The sequence below is a fragment of the Perca fluviatilis genome, chromosome 3, assembly GCF_010015445.1.
Source record: "Perca fluviatilis chromosome 3, GENO_Pfluv_1.0, whole genome shotgun sequence".
NCBI lineage: Eukaryota > Metazoa > Chordata > Actinopteri > Perciformes > Percidae > Perca > Perca fluviatilis.
The window spans coordinates 37,337,353-37,358,353 of NC_053114.1; the positions used below are offsets into that span (position 1 = coordinate 37,337,353).

The 21,001-nt window shown below is 41.2% G+C and overlaps 1 protein-coding gene across 4 annotated transcripts in view; it reads left to right on the forward strand.

Moving 5' to 3' along the window:
• LOC120555598 (transcription initiation factor TFIID subunit 4-like) overlaps nucleotides 1–19,540 on the forward strand; it is an 89,948-nt gene extending 70,408 nt beyond the window's left edge. For all 4 annotated transcript variants that reach the window (XM_039794415.1, XM_039794416.1, XM_039794417.1 and 1 more), the window contains one exon: nucleotides 18,302–19,540. In XM_039794415.1, the coding sequence (XP_039650349.1) occupies nucleotides 18,302–18,478 (177 nt within the window). In that variant the 3' untranslated portion in view covers nucleotides 18,479–19,540. The remainder of the gene's footprint in view (nucleotides 1–18,301) is intronic.
• The last annotated feature ends 1,461 nt before the right edge of the window (nucleotides 19,541–21,001 follow it).

A 21,001-nucleotide genomic window follows, 5' to 3' on the forward strand; every position in this document is an offset into this window, starting at 1 on the left:
CAGTAAATCACCAAAGTTATTACAATTCATCCTGAGGTGGCACATAAATGTGCACCAAATGTCATGACAATCTACCCATCAGTTGTCAAGATATTTAACTAAAAACCAAATATGTCAACCTCATGCTGGTGTTAGAGGGAAAGTGAGGAGAGCGACGATGTCACGTATCGTTTTTATGCTTTATTTAGATAGGGGGAGAAAGAGGGGAAGACCTGCAGCAAAGGGCACTGGGTTGGACTCAAACCTGTGCCAGTGCGGTACCATTAAGGACTCAGCCTTAATGGTACGCACTCCACCAAGTGAGCTACCAACAGTTGCCTTGATCAAAGTGGCTGAGAAAGCAACCAGTATTGCCATCCATAGAACCATGCAGTTAACATGACTAAAAAAGCATTTCTTTTTTCACAAAGATACTAGGCAGCTTAAAAAAACAAATTTTCTTTATAGCCTAAAAGTCAGATGTCACACATGACAAGAATTAGACTGAGACTTAGACAAATGGAGTTGTATGTTGGGATTTAAGAGAATCCCTGAATAGCACCACTGTCTCTGTGCTCGTAACCAGTGAGTTTATGTCTCAGTTTATGGGTGTGTGGCTTGGTCTGATGTTTCTCCACTGTGAAACAGATGTGAGGTGTAAAAAGAAAATAATTGACTTTCTGACATGTTTGTATCTCGCTGCCTGCACAAATATGTATAGATTGAGAGAGCAGAAGAGATACAGTACTGTAGCAGCCATGATTGTCTGTTGGGTCTTAAATATATGCTACCTGTCAACTTGACTCAGCATCACTGGCTTTAATGTATTCATTCATGGAAAGGGGCTTAAAGATCTTCCAAGATCAGTAACACAGATACGTGGGCTGTCCATGTTCCATCACTCATTTAGGTTAAATCTTGTAGTTAGTCACACTTAAAGAAATAAGAAAGTATTTGAACATTCTCAGTGAGGGAGAGAAGCTTCCTACATACCAAAGGTGGATCCACCTTATACCAATCAGACCATAAAAGAAAATATTGATTTTTCACTATTGCATAAAGTTAGATGTATCGGTGGTACATCAGTGAATATTGATGAATTGTATTTAGCTGATGGGGCTCCATCTAAATTAATAAATCAATCTGCATTACGACAATAAATCCCCAGTCGCCCTGAAGAGAGAAAACAGTATTCACTTAAACTAAAGCCTAGAACACGAGTCCTGGACGGGCTCATGGTCCACCTGGTGGTCTTTGGTTTCAGCCTCGAGCTCCAACGTAAACTGCTATACCTATCCACAATGGGCTAAGGATGTAAGGGCTCAGTCTAAGCTAAAAGAAAAATCCATCATGACTATAAATTAAGGAAATTATTTTAAATGTAGTTGATGCAACCCATTTTTGATGATTCATTGTTGAAATTTCTAAAATGAACCTTATATTTATATATGTACATAAATGTACACATTAGTGTTAACACTGTAATCTCCCTATTTAGATTAGAACCTTTGATATATCCTCATATATTTATGGCAAAGTAGTGATCCCCCTCATTTCTGCCTTTAAAACTTTGCCCTGAAATAATGGTTAAATATACAGTTTTGACAACAAAGTTGAGCCCCAGGCACTTAAAAGATACCCATCTTAAAGAAATTAATTACCTCCCTTGTTAATCTTGATATAATTAAATTTCTGAAGAATGAAATTTGCTGCCTTTTTTTCCTCTCGCCGCCTCGCTGTTAAGGAGGCAAGCTGATAATGGCTGGCTCTCTAGCTAGCCTGCTGGCCAGGGACATGGGGACAGCCTAACATCCTGGGCCCCATGCTGTGCTATATACCGCACTGTGCAAACCCACTCTCCTCATCCTACGCCTTCACCACTCACAAGGATAGGCAGAAAAAAACCCGCCTCAATCACTGTTTTGCCGTTCTGTGCCTACTTGTGTTTCCTCCATCCTGGAGGAGAAGGAAACTTGGAGCCTTCGAATTCTTGTGGTAATGTTGAACGACTTGAGAGTTTAGAGCGCGGGCGCTGCTAATGAAGTTGTCAACACAGAGCCTCTGAAACCTACATGGTGAAGCCCTGGAGAGCCCGGAGAGTTCTTTCTGTGTTATGGCTCACTTAAGAAACTCCTGTGTCTTTGTGTGACTTACTGTCGTTTTTTTTATAGGACCTCCTGCGATGCCTTTTAGATTTAACCCTGATTGCTTTGTGCAGAACAGGGCCATGGCATTACCAGGGAGATGTGCGTTTTCTTGTCACTATGTATTTAAGTTAGTTTTCCTTTAACTATAAGTTTTATGTCAGCTCCATTGTCAGCTGTCAAGGTTTGAGCCTGGGGTGAAAAAGGAAAAGATCTTTCATTAGGTGCTGGCAGGGGGGTGGGGTGGCGGAAGAATGCCAAGGAGGGCGGAGGGGAGGTGTGTAATATGTACGGAGTAGGCAAAATACTACAACTAGATGGCAGAAATGCCAACATAGAGAGTAGTTTGAGTTTCCAGAATCTGATTCAGGACTTTTCATTGCAGAGGAGGTGTATATTTAGCATCCTATAAGCAGCAGATTTCTGCTTAAAACTCAATACTAAATAATGGGGCGCCATCTTTACATTTACTGCACCGTAGCTTATCACGAGCAGTTTGCGTTTTCCAGTTTTCTGTCAAAAACAGGATAGTATACACATACTTTTGCAGTGGTTGATTCTTTTCAAGAATACCCTTAATGTCTTGGAAATGTCATTGGAAGTGAACCCTTAATATTTTAATTATACTGTACAATGGTTAAACATGGCATGTTTAAGTTATATAACTATATATAAAATAAATATATAACCACTTCACATGACCCGGCAATTTAATTGTATGGCCGGAATGTTAATTGCAATCGATAAGTCATGGGTACTTTTTGGACTATTGAGGTCAAATTCAGATTATGACTAGTGAATATATTGTTGACTGGTTCAGCAGCCTGTGATAAATCAATCAGTGAGTTGATCATTCCCACCCCTAAAAACTACTGCTGTTAACTATCCCATTTATTCCACTCTAAGCTTTTTACTACAATGCCCAGAAGTTATTTTTTTCTTTTAGTCTCCCACTGGGAGAGGCTCTTTTCTGGCTTTCAGTTACACTTGAGCTACCCCTCATGACCTGGACCAACCACCAGCTAACTCGACAAAGATGGTACATGTGAACGAATTGCTTAAATAACACCGTTCTTGTCTGTCCTTCTGTCTAAGGACTAATTTATTTAATTGTTTTCTTAAAATATTGTTGTGATACAGTGTCCTCTATTTTGTCATGAAAAACAGAACCAGAATCTAAAATTAGCTTCAGAAAATGGTGAAAGAGAACAAACAAGGCGATCCATTAGTGAAGATGGGTTATTGGCTGGCTTGCCTCTTCTCATGGAGGCCCATTAAAAGTGGTAATGTCTGCCTGCAGCAGTGCCTGGGGATGAAGAAGGAGGCCATGGAAGGCATATTTCACATGCATCAGACACTGGAATTAAATAGACCAATGTTCCCTAAAAAGACTGAAGTACATCTCTTTCTGATGTGCGTCCCGGGCAAAAATTCATTGATCTTAGAATGTCCCTTGGCAATTATAAAATATTAAATCCAAGTCGCACTTTTCGGCTCGGCTTAATTTTTTTTTTCCTCGCTTTTCACTGCTTTCCATTTGACCAATTTAGAAGAAAAAAAAGTTAGAAATGGATGGCAGTGGGAAAAAAAGGCGTTGATAATAAAGACTGTGCCCACTTTTAGATATCTTTTGTTATGTTTCTGTATTGTTTTTGCAGAACATCTCAGATCATTAAATAGGATGAGGTCCCAGCAAAGCAGAGAGCGCCTGAAACATGTCTTATTACAGCATCAGAGCAGTGTAAACCAGGACCGTAAATGACTGGGATTGAAGCACACAGGGGAGTGAAATTTGTATGATATCTTTATTCCTGAGCACAAGGTCTTCTAAGGCACTGATGCCTGTCCCAGCACTCTGGAGATGACGAATATTTGTCAGCTGCTTTCCATTAGGTCTGTGGCCCCGGTGCTCGCCTCCATGGCCCCTTTATGTCCCTCAGAGATTACAGAGGGGTCTACAGTTAATTGCCCAAATCATTAAATTTAACATATATCTCAATAAATATGATCAGCCAGCTGTTTGACAAGGTACACAGTTCATTAAGTCCCCTTGCTTGTTTGTCGTTTCCCTAATTAAGATTTAGAATCGATCATTGAGTGTGTAATGTACAGTGTAGCACGGCTTGCACGGGGACTCTCTCTGCTCAAACGAAAAGGAATGGCATCCGCTTGCTAAAGCTTTACCATTTAGCACACTGACTGCAATGGGAATTAGACATCCTGTGCTAATTAGGGAGGCCAATTAACTGTGAAATTCAGGCATTTTTTGACAAATAATCTCAGCAGAATTCAGACGTCACCATGCAAATGAATGTTATCAGTCCTGAATGGAGAGAGGATGAAGGCTATCGGCTCCGGCGCTGTTTTAGATGCTTACTTGTGTTGCTGAAAAATGTGTGTGTGTGCTCCCAGTGGTGTGTTGTTCATGTCAGTTAGCATGCCGTCTAACCTAATGTCTCCCTAGTGTCTCCCTAGTGTCACTCTTTGTGTCCACTAAAATCCATATGTGTAATGGTTTACTGTAAATTTAGTACAAGTAAGTGTATAAGTGTAGTTATATTTGTGGCGTGACTGTTGTTCAATGTGCTTAACCATTGCATGGATAATAGAGGAAACAATTCTCTCTGAAATACGGCAGTGTAGTCTGGGAGAAAAGAATTGTAATGAACAGAGATTGCTGATATCTGCCGTAGAGTGTCACCAGGTCTGGCTCTTGTCTGGCCTCTAAGCAGCAGAACAACAATGTTTGGCGGGGCAGCTGCCCAGCGCTTGACCTCTATTCGCTTCTCCCGAAACAAAGAATTGGCATCACCAGAGAACCTCAATGTTTCTGTGTCTCTCATTCCCATTTTGATTCATGATCACATGTATTTTTTAGATTGCATAAATTATGTATTTTTGGACTAATGAACGCCCTCCACTGATAGTACTTTGGGAGAGTTGTGAATAGCTTGATATGGCCTCTATCACTCGCATCAGTGTTCTGATTACATGTCATGGCGGCGCTGAGCAATAGATGTGGTTTGGCTGGAGAGAAAAAACCTGCCTGGCCATTTTGAGCATTTTTTTATATACACGTACAACAAGGTCCAGAGAGCCACAAAATGTAAACATACCTCCTGGGCTGGCCTGTGTCACTACACACACACACTGTTTTGTTGTGTGTTTGTGTATGTGTGTGTGTCAGAGTGCGTGCAGTTATGCGTGTGTGTGGTCTGACTCGTTGACAACTATAAAACTGGCCCCCTGCTGTCTTTATTACCTGTCAGACCTATCCCAACTGCTTTGTTCCCGCAATGCATAGAAACACATGTAACCGTGCCTGCGTTGGTGCTTTCTGTTCACTTGGAGTATAAAGGCGCCATTACACCATAGAAAGCAATGGCTGTGGGTGTATATTGAAGCTGTTTGGATACCAGGCAGCGCCAGAGGTGTGTTTGCTGGGCGCCGGTGGGCAAGTCCTGCAGCTGCCCGCCTCAGGTGCAGGAAGAATTGAGTACTTCCTTTTACAAGATGTGTAATTATTATGGCAGACAAGGGTGTGGATTTATACCAAGTCAATATGTAGATAAGCGTTCTATATACACACACACACACAGCTGCTTGGAAAATGCTGCTTTTGTATGTGGTATAATAAAGCAGGTTGCCAAAATGCTGTGCAGGTAGGAAGGAAGCCCTCTGGGCCTGTGGAAGAGGAACCTGATGGGAGGAATGAGGCCTCCAGGAAGGTGCCAAAAAAACTGTAATGAGGAACTCTTTAGCTGAGTCCAAATTTTGTGATGCTGCCTGCCATTATTCCCCCCCAACCCATCTAGACTACTAATTGACAATGTATTGTATGATTTTAATTTTTGCATTGCAGTGCCAAATGAACCATACTGTGGAATCATTAGACTTCTATGTCTTTCTCATATTTATCAGCAGAACTAGTAGTAGCTCATTGTATATTATATATTATTATATATTATATTGTTATATAATTATTATATAATTATAAATTGACATATCCGAATGCCCAAAATGGTAAAAGGAACCATTTGTTTCTAATTTGCTGTAAAAACACTGTCAGCCTCTCACCATGGCAGCTTGTTGGATGAAAAACAATGACACTGGGGGTCACAAATATTCACAGAGGCACTCTATTTAAAAAGATTAATCCTCCAGCAAAGTTTTGGTTCGTCTTTCTGGGCCATCTATATAAAACATGAAACTCTACTCTTTCCCCAGAAGAGCCTGGCTTTTAATCAGACCTGCTCTTCAGACAGCTCTCTTTCTGCCTCTTATACTCAGCAGGCGTCGCATCAGGTGCATGGGGACCAGTGACAGCGGCGCTAGATGGGAGTCTGTGATGGCTAAATGATGTCAAAAATGGCCCCATGTATGTCAATTTCAGATCAAGGACCAATTCATAGCGTGAACCTCCTCTTGCAAACGTGCTTTCTAATCTCCTCCATCTGCATATCTACTGCGGCCCCTTGGTGCGTTCCTTTTTCTTGTGAGTGAAATGTGTCAGTGCTCATATGAGATTTATGTGAAGGCTGACAGTTCAGCATACAGCAAATGTCTGCAGAGCGGCGGGATCCGTCGTGCTGCCTTTTGGTCTCTTATCTCATTCTCAAGTCAGTGTCTGTTAGTGCTCGGATTCTGTGTTATTCAGTGCCATGCTATTTTGCTAGCCTACTCTTTTCCCTAATTAGGCCATTTGCAGGACGCGTCCCCCTTAGTGTGGTCATTTTATGTTCGATACCACTCTGAACTGATAGGCTTTTGTTAACTGGTTGTTCCTATTTGCAATGTTTCGCAAAGACATCAAAGGGTGGACCACAAGCCTCATTTGGCAACTTCTCCCAGCTATCCATCGGCTGCAAAACACCCCGGTGCCTTGATTATTAACTCAGTCGCCACCCTCTCATTCAACTTGAATTAAAAATTAAAACCAGCAGAAATGACAGTGCCACACCATTGAAAGTAAAGTGTGCAAAACCAACAAGGGCTCATTAGCGAATAGTTCTGAAGACAAGCATTCTGACTTGAGACTCATTACACTTCTCCTATTTTAACTCTAATTGGGTTCATTTTCTATATGAAACGCTTTGAATATTTAATGTTGAAAAAGTTCTACTTCTGATACTTTATGTAGCCAAAGATACTTGGCCTGCATTAACTGTCCAGGTTATCAGGCAAGCTGCTAGCGATTTTTCAGCTGCTTTTGCTCTCTCCATAGAGAACACCAGAGAGGAAAGACATTGAACACATCGTTTGGTGGGTTATTGATTGGATCTGGATCTGCAGACAAAAAAATGCTGATTTATAAATCACAACAACAACAAAAGCATCGTCTGGATTGTTGTTATAGTAGCTGCTGTACTAGCTTGATTGTAGACAATAGGATTTATTTAGATAATAATAATCAATATGTGAACAAAATGTTATTACCCCACAATCCTACAGTATATGGTGTTGCCAACTTAAGCTACAAAGACCCAGCAAAAAAAATTAAAAAAGGAGCCTTTGTAGCATTTAACAAGTTGTTCAGCTAGCCGGGCATAGAGCATTTTAATTAAACAGATTAAAAACAATGTTATGGTTTCTTCATCTTGTTGCCTTCACACAATCTTTTGTTTCTCTCAGGTTGAAAAGAAAGAGAGGGGGGGGAGGGGGAGAAAAAAAGCCAACATTGTGTTTCCAGGCAAGAAAGTTTGAAGTTCTTTGTTTGGAAGCGAGGTTCCGGGTGCAGCACAGTGTTTAGCTTGGTGACCCTGTGACTGTCTTCTGAGGAATTGTATGAGCAGCCCTGCAGAATAGTGCTCCAGGGTCAGCTTTCATCTTAGCAGTAACCTGTGGACTTTGAAACTCAGGGCGATGGAATTGCAGCTTTGTCAGTACACTACTAATTAGAAAATTCCTGACCTCGAGCAAGATGTTTTAATTATGTGTTGTGTCAACGAGTTTGCAGATTTAATCCACCGTTGATACACACTCAAGTGTGCAAACTGTGTCGCACATTGTAGTAGATCAAGTGGAATGGTGAAGGGGCTTTTTGCTCCATCTTTTCTCTGCCCCATATAACCTTAACGCCTTTCCTGCACCGTCTTTGTTAGGAGCCATCACATGCTTAAGTAGCCAAATTAGACGTGGAGTTAATGTGTTAGTTTGTGGAAAAAAAGCTGGTCTGATTTGCCTCGGTTTGTGGGAGGCTGAACAATGTGACAGTATTGTGCTGGGTGTGAGCTCTCTGTTGCAGTGAGTCAGTGTGAGGGAAGGCAGGAAGGGGTTAAACAGAAATTGAGCGGGGATGCTGGGGGCAGCAGTGCTGCAGAACATAGCAGTGTTCGTGCGAAGGCAAGTCATTTCCCGAAACACTGCAGACACATGGCCTGCGGCGCTCTAAAACCTTTGGAGACCAAAATGGCTTGCAGGAGTTAGAAGTAATAAGGTGTTTTTTTGCCTTCTTTCTCCTTGACTGAAATTCTGCACGGTTGCTATGCATTGCCATGGAGCTGTGTAGCTGTTTTTATGGTTTATGTGGGTATTAAGATGCTCTGCAACTGGCCATTTTTGAGATTTGTTGTTCTTTAGCTGTGAAGCAAATGGAAGTTGTTTGTTTTGAAAGTAATTCCCTCATCCCTTTTGCCGCGATCAGAATGCTGGACCTCACTCTTATCCCTTTTTATTTTCCCCTTTATTCTTTCTGCTGTTCACAAATGACAAATTAACAGAAGCATGTATGAGACAAGAAAAACCAGATATAGCAAATGTGTTTCACTCTGCTCCATTTGTTTTTTTAAAGCCCAGTGACAATAGCAGCCTCTTGTTTAGGCTTTTCACAGAAAAGGAACCTGTGATGGGAACAAAGGCCGTGTCTGTGTCGGTGCATGAACATAAAGCTGCGGTATTAGTCCATCCTGACCTTTCTGATGATCAGTGGGCTGAACCAAAACCCTTTTCATCCCTTTCCCCTGGTTCTGTTAATCTTGGCTGCCTTGTCTGCTTCAAAGAGAGGCTCCAGCATATAATCTGGGTATGTACATCTGTGAATTATTATTCTAATTCTTTATACGTTTATTAGAGCTGAATAAACTCCACATCAAATACATCACTCGGGCAATGTCAGAAAGCCCGGGGCAAATCAGCCGACATCTGTTAACTCTTTCAAAATGGCCTCATCCAGCATGTCTGTGGGCGGAGAGGAGCGAGAAAAAGGAGAGGCGAGAGAGGGAGAGAGAAAGTCTCTGTTGCTGATTAATGGCGGCCGTAGGAGAAGCGTTTCAGGCCCGAGTGTGGAGATGAAGCGGGGCTGCACTCCCACGGCTGGGCTCCACACCGTAAACACTGTGAAGGGACGAAGCAGCGTTCCCCAACTGAAATGCGGCGTGGAGGAGAACATGTGGGAAAGCTTTGCTTGCTGGCACATAGTCAGTCAACCAGTCAGTCAGTTAGTCCTTCAGTCAGTAAATTAGCCAGCCAGTCAGTGAGTCAGTCAGGCGCTCAGCCAGTCAGCTAAACAGCCAGTTCTTCAGTTAGTACGTCAGTCAGCAAATCAGCGAGTCCTTCAGTCAGCCAGCATGTAAACTAGTTTGTCAGTCAGTCAGGTGCTCCTGAGGAGCGGACGCCCATCAGGAGCACCTGAGTACCTGCACACCGTTTGAAAGCTTCTACCAGCCAATTACACTTAGCAAATACAAGCGGACCACCAAATCATGGCTGTCTATCTGCCACAGTGGCCAGCATCATACACAATATTCATCAGTTTTTGACTAGTGGCTGCTGCTAATTTCCACCCTGGCTTCAACTTTTGGAAAAACACCACCTGGTTCAGCTTTAGCTTCACTTCTTTGTTTAGCTTGTCAACAGTCTGTCTCTGTTGTGCTATATATGTCCTCCTTGCCTGGAGCGTAGACATCAGAGTTTAAACGGATTTTTCAGCATCAAAGTAATAACAACAAAAGAGTAATGTTGCATCATGAACAGCTTATCTATTTCTCAACCATCATGGGGCTAGTCTCTATCATTCAACATGGATGCTGAGCAATGTTTTTCCCCCAGTTTTAGTTAACACACTATGTTAGCCGGGGTGTCGTCACTCTGTGTGTGTGTGTGTGTGTGTGTGTGTGTGTGTGTGTGTGTTTTCATACCATGCAGCCTGTCTGCAACTTCTGCTGTGAGGAGTGGAGTGCTGAGACAGCAGGTTGGCCTGTGCAGGGCTGAGCAGCTCTGTGTGCCTGGCAAAGTGGGCCATTAACCCACCGCCCTAAGGTCTGACCTGGGCCAAATCCAATATTGGCTCCGGCATCAAGGCACAGGTGCCACTCAGGGTTCAAAGCCACAGATCAGCAGGAACCCCACCACCGCTCCTGCCCCGAACCCCCTTTCCCTTCTCAAACAATAAAGGACTGAATGTAAATTCCTCAAGACACGTACAAGCATCGCTGCTGCCGCTGCACAATTGAAGACAAGTCAGAAGTAGAAAGAGAGTGAGAAAGAGGGAGAGAGAGTAAAAACATACAGTCATAATCAAAAGTAAATTTAGCAAAACAGGAATTAATTGTAGTTCTCTCAAGCTTGAGGTGAATGTTGTTGGTCATTGGAGGGTCGGGAACATGAAAGTGTGACCTGCTGACTTTGTCCCTCTATTAAGAAATTAAGAAATTCTGAGATTTTTTCTTTGCCTCTGAGTATCATATATTAAACAATGGATGTGGTGTCCAAACATGGCAGCCCAGTCATTCCAATAAGACAGTATAGCACATATATGTTCAAATTGTGGTTATTCAGAGAGTAGTTCTGAATGTGTGTGATGTTCAGAAACATTTTCTCATACGTTTACAGCCATTTTGTTTTATATAGCTAAATAGCTAAAATGTGTATTCATCCGTGGGTGAAAATAGTCAGCAACAAATTTTAACTCCCCTTTGGGTAACGTTTAATAAAAACTGCAGTTCTTTTTTAGGGAAATAACTTTCTTACTTTTTAAACAATGTGTTTGTTAGCACTAGTAGAGTAATATTTCCAGTAGGAACATGTGGACTTAGTTGTTTTGGACTTAACATAGCAATAAGAAAAAAAACACAGAGTAACATAGCCATATCCTTTTATTTAATATTTGTTGTGAATAACCTCTCTAAATATTGGCAAGATTCAATTCAATATTCAATAGTTTATTGCCATGAAACGAAGTTGCTAGGAATTTGGTGCAATGTATATTTGGTGCCAAGAAATATTGGCAAATTCCATCATTTATAAGTAACCTTAATAGACCTTTTTCACGGCAGACATGTTGACATGTCATAGTAGGAAAAGCACAGGTTTATTCAAAACCATTACTGATGGCTGCGTTCCACTTAGGAGAGGCCCTGGTATTGTGCATGCTGACTCACTGAAATAGCTCACAGGACACTTGATGGAATTGAGCCATCGTTAAGGTTATCAGTTTTAGCTGTGCTTTTTCCTACTATGACAAGTCAAAATGTCTGCTGTGAAAAAGTTGCTTATATCATGACTCCAATACGTTTGACACATGGTTGAAGCATCTATAAAAAAAAATTTGGGGCATTTGTGAAATTTGTCGTTTAGTTCTGTTTTTCCTTTAGTCTGTCATACCGCAGTCTTTATTACTAATTGTCAGCTAAGCAAGCCACACTCAGGCTCTCTCTTTGTGCATGAACATGTGTGTGTGGGGAAACCATGGAAGGGTGAAATAGTGCAAAGTAATGTGTCTTTGGCACGTTGTCATGTTTGTCAACAGAATGTGACTAGAGCCAGCAAAGAGGCCTTTTTACAGATACGCTCTCTTCCCTTCTTTTCTCCTCTCCTCAGCTTCTAGCCACTGCGCGCTCTCTCTCTCTCTCTTTCTCTGTTTTTCTCTCTGTCCCCCGCTCCAAACAAGTCAAATGTCTGAAGAGATGTATCGAAGTATCCCTGTGCGTTCTGTACGATGGATATGTCATATGACATAATGCCTCCAAGCGCCCATCACAGATAAAATGACAGATGCTGTTTTTTGCCTCATGGATCTTTCTTGGCCAAGCTGATTTTGAGACTTTCAGTTTTTCTCTTCCCCTCTCTCGCTCTCTCTCTCTGTGCCTCCGCTCTCCTGCTTTTTCTCTTCTTCTCACTTTTTCTTTTCATCCACCGTGACCTTACAAAGCCTGCCATTTTGTTTTTCATTGAATTTCAGACACAATTACTGTGTAATTGCTGGCGACAGGGAAAGCGTGGTTGTTGATGTCTTGCTTTCCTTTTTAACTGACACTCAGCCATCTGCTTTGTTTAGCATTGGTGTTTACCCCTCCCATCCCCACTCCCTCCTCCACAACATGATTTCCTGCGTGTGCTGGCGAGAGGGATTGGTCTCCATAGATACCGACAACAACATGCCCACGTTTGGGTGTGCTGGCAGGAGAGGCTGCGTTGAGTGAATTCCTGGACGAGTGCTGACCTTTCTGCCTGTATTTGGATCACTTAAGGCGGCCCCTGTCCCTGAATGGAATGAGGCATTCTGGGAGCTGTGGCACCCTACCGGAACAGCGATCTGGCTATGTATTCACTGTCGTTCTCCTACCCACCATCAACCACCGTGGCGACGGCACCACCCCAGCACCGACTGCCTGTGGCTACGGCTGCCCATCCGTCCAGGTGGATGGATGGCTTTGATTGGTAAAATCTGTGGCCCTGTTGCTGGGCTTACTTGTGAGTGGCAGTAATTGGCATGGCGGTAGGCAGGCTCATCTTTCACATGTGCTCAGCCATGATTGACTTGATTAGGCTGGGGTCGCTCCCCAAAGTGAGGGTCTGGTGTGCCCTGGTGTGAGCTGGCTTTACCCACTTGCGCTTGCAGCATGTAAGCATTACTGACCAGAGACCAGAGCCGGTCTGGGATAATAATTCAGGCCTTGAATGTAACATCAGCCCATGCCAATCTCGACACATTCACAACAGGCCACACATACTGTAACTGTATTTTTTTCTGTTTACTGTTAATGCCAGTTACACATATTTTAGTTTCAATACTACACACAAAACAGCTTTAACAAACTAGTTACAAAATACACAAACAAACAAATTAGTTCGAAAGTGTCTTCAGTTTTAATTTTTCATTTTCATAGTTAAGGCTGCAGGAATACATACAGTATTCATATATATAATTTGTGTGCAGTTTTAGAGTTTTGATTTACACCTGGCATTTCCTCAGAGCTCTGACTGGACTGGTAGGTCTGAGTAACTGGAGGTTACTAGAAGCACATGTATGGCCCTTTAGGAGAGTCACTGTCTGGGTATCTGTGTTGTAGCTCAGCTGGCAGCTTTACTAAGAGAGGCTCTCTGGTGTGTGTGTCAATACATAGCCATGCTTTTCATCGCTGTTAATGTTACTGTTCATAGGCCCTAAATATATTTTTGAAGTCTGAATTAGGGCTGGGCGACATATAGAAAAAAAATCATATCTCAGTATTTTTCCCCTGAATGACGATACACGATATATATCTTGGTATTTTCTCCAAAGTGGGCTAAATGTTCAGTTGTAAGTCAAAGTCACATGTGAGATGTCACAAGCACTTTTATTAAAACAGGCTGTGATCAAAATAAAATCCAAGGACAGGGTTTCCGCCTCTGTTAGAAAATATACAGCTGCAACACATGTAAATGAAAAATGATCTAAAATAAATAGCCTGTATTAAATAAAAACAGGCCTATCTCTGAGAATGCTCCTTTAGCTGTTTTCAACAACAAAAACAGACTAAACTAAATTATGATTTAAAGAGAGAGAGTGATGTCATAGACGAGAGAGATGGACTGAAGTGTATGATACCAAAAACGAGTGTTACTGTACAATTATCTGGATTATCAGTGTAGTGTATGAACTACACCGCAGACTGGATTCTCTACTCAGAGTTACGGCTGATTTATTAAAACAGGGTCCAGCGAGGGTTGAATGTGCATCGGCAGGTCATCTGTGTTACATATGTCTTGTGTATGAAATGTCTGTATCGTCACTGTGCTGCTTTTTTATGAACTATGATAATCTAGTCATGGGTTACATCTCTCGCCGGCATCCAGGCGCCTACTAACCCGCTTGGTGTGGCAACTACTACCATGTTCGGTTGGTCAATATCAGTATTAGACCTTGGAGTCACGGTTAAATAGAGGCCAGAGAATTGGGCTGAGCCTAGTCTTGAATTGCCAGACCTTCCTTCACAGCGCTGCGGAGGTGGGTCTGGCTAGTCCACACAACATTCCGGGATGGGAGAAAAACATGCTCTGGTTTATTGCCATTTCTTTAAACCAATCACAATTGTGTTGGGTGACGCAAACCGCTGGACAGAGCCACGGTGCCTCTGCAGAATAGCCTCGGGAAGGAACTTGTTTTGGTGGAACATGTGTATGTTCAAAGGTGTTTTTAGTCGTGCAACAGAAAACTCAGATTGGACAGATAGTCTAGCTAGCTGTCTGGATTTACCCTGCAGAGATCTGAGGAGCAGTTAACCAGAGTCCTCATGAATCCCCCGGAGTTTAGAATGCCAACACAAAGAAAGAAGAAGGTGACGGACATCCGGCCAAAAATTAGAGACATTCGGTGGAATTTCCGGCGGCACCTGAACAATCCCGGAAATGAAATGTTGTCGATATAGACTAGGCTGAACCAAACTTTCGAATACACACAAAATGATTTTTTTGGGAAAATCACCAGTATTAACTTGATATGCCAACAAGTGAAAGACAGTGAAAAAAATATATCTTGTTGGAAGTTCCTCTTTAACACTTGCCTGACACTCCAGGCCAATCAGCTGGCCAGGCTACCAGGAACTCTCCTGGTGCTCCCGATGGCCAGTCTGGGCCTGCCAGAGATGGTGGACATGGTTTAGGTTAATTCGCGGGTAAGGAGGCCTGGCAACCCTCACTTATTATTATCCAGCGCCCAGGGGTCAGCGAGTGTACTGGGGAAATTTGAGACAAAGCTCCGTCATACAGTGTACACAAAGACAAGCATATGAGGGGGCGGGTGCTGGAGGGACTTTAGTTTAGTTCTTGTAAATCCATACCCGTCATATGTTTGCAATTAAGGCCTGTCTGTACTGTGTGTTTACAGAGTGGTGCAATCAATGTAATTGTGAGAAGGTCTTCCTGACTGAAATGTCTTATTTCTCTCTGCCTGGGTTCAAGTGGGCACTTGCTGGATTTGTTTCCCAGTGTTTCTCATTTCCAAATGTAAATGCATCCCTTGATTTGTATCAGCCTCTGTATACACTCCCTTTTTATATCGTTTTATATCGTTTTTATATCATTTTTCCTGGATCAAATAAAAACAACAAGGGCTCCATTTCAGAGTGGGACGTCAGCTCAGATCTATGTCAGCAGCGTTGTTCATTTAGAGGGAAAATCTGTTCATATTCAGGGCAATGTAAAGCTGCTTGAATTAAAATGATAGTTTCCCCTGCCGTCAGAGAACGTTGCCAATGTTTTTCTTGGCCTCATGTTCAGCGAGTTGAAGAAAAAGAACTCCGAACACTCTGCTGCACCTGAAGATCTGGACGTAATTAGTGTGTCTGTTTGATCTCATTCATGCTCTGCAACAGGGATTACTTTTGGTAATTGGAGGTGTATACTTGCGTAGAGGCCACAGCATTCCTTACTATCGATACTGTCAATGTGTTAGCCATTCAACAGCGATTACTTCATTTATGGGAAATGGGAAACATAGTATTGCTTACTTTTGAACAGTTACTATGTTTCACCATGGAAACTATCCCTTCAACTGCACCACAAAGCTCTTTTCCTTCAGTAAAGGCAAAGTGAGGACAAATTGCCTGAAGGGGAGAGTGCAAAACACACATCTATGAAGGAGAAGATACAGTTAATGAAACCGAAACAAATAAGCAGTCATTTGATGTTTCTGAAAAAAAGAGCACAACTATTTTATTTTCAGCTCACCTAAAAACTCATATGCACAAAAAGCTTGATACATAAAGGCACCTCCTCAATGAAGTCGGTGGACTCAAGCAATTAGAGTGCAATGGAATCAGTGTGTTGCTGAAGGTCACCATAGCAGTGTTGATGCTTCTCAGGTTGAAAGCTCAAAGCTTGAATATTCCCTCCTGTGCACTGATTAGTTTTAGGGTTCCTACGCACCTTTGGAAAGGTGTAATTCGTCCATGTCTGGAAGAATTTTGGAACTGGACAGAAACTACAGTATGAGTCCTCAGCCACGCTACAGGCTCTATATGTAGGCAGAGCAGTGCTTTGAGCTACATGCTAACAATGCCAGTGCTAACATGCTGATGCCAAGCAGGTACAATGTTTCCCATGCTCACGATCTTAGTTTTGCTTTTTAGCATGCTAACATGATAATTAGCAGTGTATACAAAGTTTTGCAGGTATTTGGTCGTTTCATCATTTTTTGACAAATTGAAAATTTGACCTCATGGTGGCCTTGATCACCAAACTTCAAAGTTTATCCTGAAGGAAACGTCAAATTACAGGGTAATACATCCAATAGATGTCCAGATATTCTACTCAAAACCACAAATGTCAACCTCATGGTGGAGCTAGAAGAAAAGTCTGGGGATCACCAAAGTAATTCCGATTCATCCTCTGGGAAACATGAATGTTTGTACAAAATTTCATCGTGATCCATCTGACGTTGTCCTGACCGACATTCACATCCCTAGAGCCATGCATGGCTAAATGTTGCTAGGTCCCACTAATAGACTGTATATAAAGATGGACAATGCATCTCCACTTACTCCCACTGTACAAAAGTGAAGCCAAAATATCCCGATACGGGCTCTGCCATCTTGTAATTTTGGAGCCAGAGTCTGCAGAGTAGTGATTGGGCATTGGAGCCGCAGTATCAAATTCCCTCCCATACGCCCGCCCGACCAATCGCAAGTCAATCACAGCTGTCAATCATGAAGTTTCCCTACATTTTTGTAGCATCAAATTATTAATTAAAACCACACTTATCAGAAAAATGAACGCCTTAACAAACATTAGCGTGATTAGAACTACCTAAAATGACAGAAATCATCTTTGTGAAAACTATATATTTGACGTGTACTTGTAGTTTGGCCTATGTCCCATCCGCTAGCATGGAGGGGGCGGGATTTATGACCTACTGCAGCCAGCCACCAAGGGGTGATCAATATGTTTTGGCTTCACTTTTGGGGAGCTGTCAAGCCATCTAGCTTTAAATACAGTCTATGGTCCCACTATGCATGACTAGAAATGTTGTATTTATAATATTTTTGTAATACTTGTTGATTTGTAGATTACATGAAAAGTAAGTATCCATGGTCAGTGTAACGCTTATCAGTTCAATTTTCTAAGCACAAATGGACATTTGGAAAAACAGAAAAATGGGTTCCAATATCCAATTCTTCATTTTTTTCTGCCTTGACAAATTAAAAAATTAGATCTTTAACCTGTTTTTCCAATTTTCTGTTTTTATTCAGAGGATCAGAAATTTTGAAAATTACAAAATTGCGTCTGGGCTCCAATTATTCAATACCGCAATGATGTTCTCTCCCTCGTTCCGCCTAGCTTCCCCCCACTCGAAACCATCAATTGCAAGCATCTCTGACCCCAAAGTCTATCAGTTTTTCATTTTGGTCCATATGCAGTTAGTGACCTGCATATTCCGCAAAGTAGAGGAAGAGAATACCATGGCAGTATTGAATAATTGGAACTCGGACGCCATTTTTTTAATTTTCTCAATTTCTGATCCTCTGAAAAAAAAGAAGAAAATTGGAAAAACAGGTTAAAGATCCAATTTTTTAATTTGTCAAGGTGGAAAGAAAATGAAAAATTGGATATTGGCTAATTTCTGTTTTTCCAAATGTCCGTTTGTGCTTAGAAAATTGAACTGATAAGCGTTACACTGACCGTCCATGACATCCAACAATCCATGATGCCATTGTCTTTTAGCAGACATCTTCTCTGACCTTCCCAGAGATTTCTTGTCAGTCAACCAGTTTCATGTCTTTCATTGATGCAGTATCAGTTTTTATAACGGTGCCTTTATTGTTCGTAATCTCAGCCATTGAAAATATCACTGTTACATTACATAGCTACCTGGGGTGTTCTGTTGGAAACAGAGGTTGCACTACGGACTTTTGAAATGTAAAATGTTAAGAAAGCAGTGTGAAGTCCTCCATCTCACCTTTTGACCTCTCCCTTGCCTTCAGGTTTCAGGCAGCACGGCGGGCTCCCTGGCCAGCTCCACCTCCACCCCGTCCACCTCATCACGCCAGTACACACGGCAACGCATCACTCGCGTCAACCTCAGGGACTTAATTTTCTACATGGAGCAGGAGAGAGAGACCGCCCACTCGCTCCTCCTTTACCGCGCCCTGCTCAAGTAGCCTCCGCTCCGCAGCCACCTCAACCTCCTCCTCCTTTTCAAGCCACGTGCCTTCAGATCAGGTCTAATGTTTCAGCTCTGTGTCTACATATGTACTGTAATGACGTTTGATGTAGCTTTTAATAAGAAGAGAGAGACAGAGAGAGAGAGAGAGAAAAACGTACAAAAAATAAAATGTTGTTACATGTCTTCTCAGTAGGTGTGTAGTTAGATCATTGAGTTTAAAGGCCATATAAAAATCTTTGTGTTGAAGTTGAATTTGTTAAAGGAACAAAGTGGTTGTTGCGATGCAGGACTTAACCCCAGAAAACGTTCCATGTATGTCGGGTAGCTGTTCATTGGACGTTGTTGGCAGCAGCTTCAATGAACCACCTCTAAAGCAAGGATTATTTTGGCGAAGAGAATTATGCTCACACCACCATACAGCCTACGATATTCTCCACGAGCTATTTGTTGAACATCGTTCAATGAATGTAGTTTAGCTGAACTCAATAAATGAGAGACTTTACTGATTTCTAAACCGAGACATCGTTTTGCAACATTAGGATTCCAAATAACAGCATCACGTTCAATTTCCATACTGTATGTGTAAAAAGTTCTTATTGAATTATTTAACAGCATGTCTATTTTTTATCCCAGGTAAGCTTTGTAAGAAAAGGAATAAACCCATGTGTCAATATAATGAAACCTGATGTTTTGTACAACCACGTGCTTTGAATGAGTCAGAATTGAGCAGTTTATTCTGAGTCCACATGACGTTTTCTGCAAAGGTAATTAAACAAAGTTATGGTCGCACTACGACACAAGTTTCTGATTGGTCACCCTTTTCAGTATTTTAAATTTTTTTTTTAACTCACCCACACATAATGTGAACATTGTTTTTATGACCGGATGTTTGTACGTTGTGTACTATCATGCTCACTGAACTGCTTAAGGTTCGTTTTGGTTATTTTGTAGGTGGGGCGATGACTGGGGACTGTGAAACCTCGGATCAAAACAGACATTCCTTCATCTTTTCCTCTCACTGTCCTACCTGCACATTAATAATGTTTGAAAAAAAAAATCAATTTTGCTGGTGTGCCCTGCCTGGAGCCCCCTTTAGCCCCCCCATCCCCCACACACATACTTTGGCAATGACTGAATGACAAAAGCACTTAAACCTGTTTTTATTTTGAGCCCAAATTAAATTCACAGCTGTAAAATATTGTTTAACTGTAGAAGGAAGCAGTTGATTCCCCCCACCCCATTTTGTTTCTGTTTTTGTATTACTAAATTGAAAGAGATTGGGTATGGGACAAAAAAAACGCCTGATTTTTACATGTTGTATTGCATTGTCGCTTTTTAATTTTTTTTTATTTTTAAAAAACAAATCCTCATTGTATTATGTAATATTGTCCATTATGTATTTTTGTTTGTTTTTTCTATTTAACTAAATATCTTGGCCTCTATGCAGATTTTCTTGTCATATTGAAATTTATTTAAATATTGGTGGCATTTGGAACAACTGTTGTGCATTGTACATTTTGACAGCACTTTTTTTACATCTATTTTACCTGACAACTGAAAGCTGTCACTGTATTATAGCAAATAAATGACTCTTTTAAGCAGTAAACCGTATTGCCAACAAAAGAGTTATTTTTAACAATTAATATATTTTCTTTTCTTTTTTTGGATTGGCTTTTATGCTTAACACATTTTCATATATTTTTTCTCCAAAATACCATGTTTTCAAACAAGCACAACAATATCTATAATAATGATTGATTTCAAATCTTTTTTTTAGTGATTTTTATGGTTTCTGGTGGTTTCACAGGAGGACATTTCTACTACTACTACTACTACTACTACAGCTTTTTAGCCAAAATATTAGGACAATATTACTGCTGTAAACAGACCGGGGAAATAACATTTCAATGTACGGATGATTTGTAAATATTGTTTACAAAACTATGTGTTTATTAGAACCACGTTATTTTTGGTAAACTCTTGTACATATCTTGAAAATTTCCTGTTTGTGTGAAAAAAACAATACTTATGTATTTGTACCTATTTTGTAAAGGAATAAATAAGCTGTTTACTAAACTGAGCAGATGCTCACTTTGTCCATTTCTTCTTTTGTTTTACTCTAACAGCATCCACATTAAAATGGCTGTAGGAATTAAGGTAGTCTGAAGAAAATGTGAATTGTATAAACTGACTGAATAACTAAGCAATATGTTGCTCTGTTCATTCCTTACTATTTAAAAGGAAAAAATAAGCTGTTATGTTTTTAGCAAGACAGTTTAACTAAAGTCAATTTAGCCTGCTTCATTTCCATTTCTAACATTGCACATGCTAAGTACAAACTGAGTAAAGCGCTGCTGCTCAACTCTGAAAAGTCCCCCTAGGTTTCTGCTGCTAATTAAGCAGAAGCATTTTCAAAGAGACCAAACTGTTTAACTCAGTGCAAAATATTGGAGTTTGGGAGCATATTGGTTTTTTTCAAGATCTCGGCCTATTCCTCAGTCCCTCTGGAGCTGCAGGC